The sequence below is a fragment of the Solanum stenotomum genome, chromosome 12 (genome assembly GCF_019186545.1).
Source record: "Solanum stenotomum isolate F172 chromosome 12, ASM1918654v1, whole genome shotgun sequence".
Lineage (NCBI taxonomy): Eukaryota > Viridiplantae > Streptophyta > Magnoliopsida > Solanales > Solanaceae > Solanum > Solanum stenotomum.
In genome coordinates this window covers 35,443,003-35,448,225 of record NC_064293.1, presented here as the reverse complement: position 1 = coordinate 35,448,225, position 5,223 = coordinate 35,443,003, and the positions used below count along the sequence as shown (strand labels likewise).

General features: G+C 35.2%; 1 protein-coding gene across 2 annotated transcripts in view; it reads left to right on the top strand.

Annotated features, from left to right (window-relative positions):
• Positions 1–5,223, top strand: part of LOC125848821 (transcription factor VOZ1-like) — a 28,426-nt gene that overhangs the window by 16,883 nt on the left and 6,320 nt on the right. The window contains exons 1-3 of one of the 2 annotated variants that reach the window (XM_049528761.1): positions 1,760–1,878; positions 2,455–2,695; positions 3,102–3,233. In XM_049528761.1, the coding sequence (XP_049384718.1) occupies positions 2,489–2,695; positions 3,102–3,233 (339 nt within the window). In that variant the 5' untranslated portion in view covers positions 1,760–1,878; positions 2,455–2,488. Of the gene's footprint in view, positions 1–1,759; positions 1,879–2,454; positions 2,696–3,101; positions 3,234–5,223 lie in introns of those variants that run through there. The other variant, XM_049528760.1, reaches the window with a different exon arrangement.

Sequence of the window (5,223 nt, the reverse complement as noted above, 5' to 3'; positions counted from 1 at the left end):
TATTTATACTTTAGCACATTTATATGAATGGGAGGCATCATGAATTGACCACAGCCCACAGGGAATCTTGAAGATGGATAGTGGGGTGTGCCTTTATGCCTTCCTTGCCTTGTTGTTTCTCTCTTTTTACTTACCCACCAAAAGGGACCTTTTTTGCTGATGGATCTGAATTTTGCTCACAAAGGCTTCTATCTTCTTTCTCAATTTGGGTAAAAAGGACCAATCTCTTTGTGCCACCCCAATTCTAAAAATGGAGTCCTGTTTTAGTGTCTTTTTTCATTCTTCTTTAACTTTTTGGTCCACTGCAATACATATTAATAATCAGATTCATAATTCAAAAGGCATTTTTAAAGGGCAAATAGATCTTTCATATGTTTTTATGTATAAATTCAAAGTAAAATAAAAATAAAAATAAGAATTCAATGTATGCTTGTCAGTTCTTATGCTCGTAACAGTTTTTTTTTTGTGGTGAAGTCCATTTTATTTAGTCATTTACAAAATAGGATGCTTTATTTTTTTAAAAAAAAAAATAAATAGAAAAAACCTTATGAGTTGTGGAAAAATTATATATTAACTTGAAATACTAGAAAGTTGGAGGAGTCTTGCGTATTTTATAAATACATGATCCTGCAATAAATCCATAATAAAGTAATATATTGAATTGTTTATTTCTCAGATATGTTGATGCATATAAATTTCTTGTTATGTTAGTAGTGATGTGATTGAGCGTAATAATACAGTTGAAAAAAAAAACAATTGATAATATTTTTTAAAATGAGAGATAATATTTCCTGTGTTCCTATTATTCAAAGTGAAAATACTTCTAACGCTCATTGTTGTACAAAATGATTTTCAAAATGAGAATTTAAGGAGTAAAAGAACATTTATCTTATTGATATTGATTCTATATGTTTTCTAACACAATTTTTTCTCTTCGCACACCTCTTATAAAGAAATCGTAAAAGCTAAAACAAATTATATTCTATAAAATAATACTTAAGATTTATTGGTTTACCCGAACAACTAAATTCATTAGTGGTAAATAATTACTTTTTAAAAGGAAGTATAGCTTTGATGGTTCCACTGATAGATATAAACCTAGATTCATTAACTACGATTCGTATATGTATTATAGAGTCGGTACTACTATTATCTAATGCTTACAACAATGCAGCCACATCTGATATAATGATGCATATTATATATATAAATAAAACAATATTAATTATTTCGACACTTATTCAAAGAAATCTATATGTTAAATGCAACTACACTAAAGAAAAATTAGAGTTAAACATTACAATTTACAAGTGTGTCAAAAACCAATAAGAAAGTCATAACTTATTGCAAATTAAGATCTTATGTCCAAAAAATAAGCATGCAAAAAACTGAAAATATATATATATTTTTTAAAATCACCTATTATCTTCAATTTTTTATATACAAAAATTAAAATGTGATAAATTCATTGCATAAAAAAAAAGTAAAATGTATACTAATGTTTCCTTTGATTTTTCAAAAAATAAATAAATTTTATTTAATACTAATCAACCATACACAACACATATATAGTTGATTAGTATTAGTATACATTTTCTATTTAATATATTTAAATCAAGACTTCATGAAATCAGACCACACACGAATATTTTAATTTCAGTTGGATTTAATGTTTTAGTTTTATCTTAATTAACAACTGCCACGTAGATTTCTCAAGGGTTTGGATAGAAATATATATAAACCAGTCTTCCAATATAGAGAGAGAAAATTTCACAGACAGGAAATCAAAACCCAAAAACACTTCTTACACTTTCTCTCTCTTCACTGTTCGGAGGCCGCAATCACTCCTGTATCCTCCGACCCACCCGCCGATAACCAGTAAGAACCCTATTTTTATTGCCGGTTGGGAATTTTCCAGTTTTACTTTACCAATTTCGGCTTTTTAAAACTTTTTTCGATTGACTAATTTGTGAGTAATTGTCTACTTTTTTGCCATGTTTTATTCTTTTTCTTTTAAATCTTGCTTTATGTGTTAAGAATTGTTAGTTGATTGTGATGATGTTATTGTTCTTTTGATTCCCAGATTTAGGGTTAGGTAAATGGGTTTTCTACCGCCGTTAAGATCGCCTTATTTCCTGGGTTTTTGTTGAATCGAGCTAGATTGTGTCTTTTCTGATTTGGGTGTTGTGAAACTTTTGGTTCTTGAGGTGCAATTTGGCTACTTTTGGTGGTTGTTACTTATGTTTGATTATATGGGAATTTTGGTTCGGGTTTAATACTTGATTTTGTGTGCATAGGTTGGATCTTTTTTTGTGGTTTTTAATTTGTTTTTCTAACATAAAATCTGGAATGTGATCTTGTTGGTTATCTTGGGTTTATGTGTTGTGCTTGATGGTGAAATGGAACATATAATGATGATTACTTTAAAACTGAGAATGTTTTGGCTTTTTGCAGGTGAAGAATTGAAGGGTTTCTTCTGTTTGATTAGATGGGGAAGGGTTCGAAGAATGGTGCGCTCTTCAAGGACAAGGCGAAAAATCGCGTTGATGATCTGCAGGGTATGTTCATGAACCTGCAATCTGCAAGGAAAGAAAGTCGAACTTATGATGCTGGGGTGCTGGAAGAGCAGGTCCACCAGATGCTTCGTGAGTGGAAAGCTGAGCTCAATGAGCCTTCCCCTGCCTCTTCTTTGCAGGCAAGAACCAACCTTGTGTCCCTTTAGAGGGGTGTGCAGTGGTTTTAGTTTCCTTTACTGTCCACAATGTCCATGTTGTGATATTGGCCGGTACACATCAGTCTTAAATTAATGTGATCAAATTTTGATATTTCTGTGTTGACCTGCATGTGTCTTTATCTGAGTGTGTTTGTGATGTCTAATGTTATGTTTGATTGAAGCATCTTGAACAAATGCTTACAAATTTTTGGATTTATTACACGTGCAAATTTGAATCACTTCAAGAGTAATTGTGTCGGTCTCCATTATGGTGTAATTGTGTGCAATCATGGTAGCTACTGTTTTAAGTATGTTCTGTGTTCAAGCCTTTGTTTATAGTTTTAATGCACATGAAGTTGTAGTGTTTATCTTAATACATGGTGTGCAGGGAGGAAGCCGTATCTCATCAGACCTCTATAGGCTGCTGCATGGTGAGGAGGAAGATGATGCTACCAGTGCATTAGCTGCTCCTAAGCCTGAGCCTGATGCTAAAAAACAAGATGTTGCTGGTTTCCAGGAGGTAATTATTTTCCTTGAGATTATCTTGTTCATGTGATGGACTCTTGACTGTTATTGTTTCTAACAGAATGAACCTTCTCCGAATCCATTTTAGAATACGGTTGGTTGGTTATTCATCTTAGGAGTTTCAATTTCATTGTAGTTCGTGTTTTGCTAGACTCTCCATCTTTGTTTTATTTGACCCAGTCTCCATCTTTTATTTTCCCAGCTTAATTAATAGTTGACTTTTTGTTGCAAATAGATTAAAAATAAAAAAATGCAAACTGAAATCATTGGTTGTTGATGCGATTTTGATAGCTGAGGATCTGCGGAGAGAAGTATTACTAATGTTAGCTGGTGCTATATGCGTTGGATCCGTGGAGGGTGGTATTGAATTATTTTGGGATGCAGTGGTTGATGCGAGACACTTTCAGAGATGTGTTATACTGCTGGTTAGTTAGAAGCAAGGGAAGATAACATAGGGTGGGAGGTTGTGCACGTCTAGCTCTTATGTGGGTAGTAAATGATGTTGTACATTCGAGGAATAGCCTTTTGTCTTTGATTGCTCTTTTGTGCACCCTTAAATTCCTATTTGACCCTTCGGGGTGGCCCAGTGGTTTGGGCTTGAGACTTCCATGTTGGAGGTCTCAAGTTCGAAACCCCTTGCCAACGAAAGCAAGGGGTTTGCCTTCTGGGTCGAGCTCGCCGCACCGGGCTTGCCTAGTGCGGGTTACCTCTCCTATGTGGTTTGCGAGCTATTGCATAGGAGCGGGGTTTTTACCCTGTGCGCACCCAAAGGGTAGCGGCTGCGGGTTTCCCTTGTCATCAAAAAAAAAAAATTCCTATTTGTATAGACGACTGGGTGTCACTTGTAGAGAATCATATTCTTTTGTAGAGTCTCTGCCTTTTGGTATACCTTTTGTATGCAGGAGCTTTTCCAATGTAAGTAACATTATTTACCTTATCAACAGAAAAGTGATCTCTTGATATGTGAAATACTCTTTTTTCTTTTCCTGGTAGACCATAGTGTGGAATTTCATTACATTTATTGGTCGTAGGTGCTTAATTTGGTATATCTGAAACATGTTAGTTTTCTTGTAAATTGAATCTAATATTTGTTATATAAAATTTTCTCTACAATTGCCTTCATTAGTTTCTTCGATCTATTGCCCCCTGGAAGCTTGCAGACTAGAGTGTACATGGTTTGGTTTGGATAGGTTTTCCTCTAGAAGGAAACAAAACCTATTAAGTCGGGTTTTCAAATGTTATAACCAAGCCAATTAAGTTGGTCTTTCATCTCTTCGATTTTGGTCCCAGAAAGTGCTTTTGGAAGTATCTCAAAATTTGGAAACTGTGAATGTTATTCAGTTTTCCTTAGTCCCTCACTACACATTAATCAATCAATCAACTGTCGCACCAAATTAGTTAGGGCCAGTGTTATGTATCCTTTGTATCCATTCTGCTCTATTCAAAGGATCAGGATAGCTAGACTATTTTCCTGTTGGCCTTAAACCCATCAGGATATTTTTCCTTTAATCCCGGCTGGGACCAGTTGTGCTTTGCAAATGTCACGACCCGATTTATCGAGTCATGATGGCACCTACTATAACCCACCAGCAGGTAAGCCAACCCGGAACAACAAGTAATGGGTCTGAGGGTAGAAATTAAACAAATGCCTAAACATGCTCAATCTCACAAGAGAAAACCATAGCCTACCTGACAGCCGATCACGCGTGCTCCAACTCACGGTACCAGATCCTTTCCTCTCCGAACGGTCTCCAAATGCTTCCCCACTAACAAAAGGTTAATCACCTCGTCATTACGAATATACTGACACTAAAATTATATTTTTCGGAGACGGACCCAAAATCGGGTCTAAAACGGGATTGTGGGGCCCACACTTAGAATCTCAAAATCGAATCCGTGGAAACGTCCCAACTACCTTACTAAACTAATATCCCAAAATTTTAGCACAAACAGATGCCCACAACACCGCAAATCAGCCACAATAA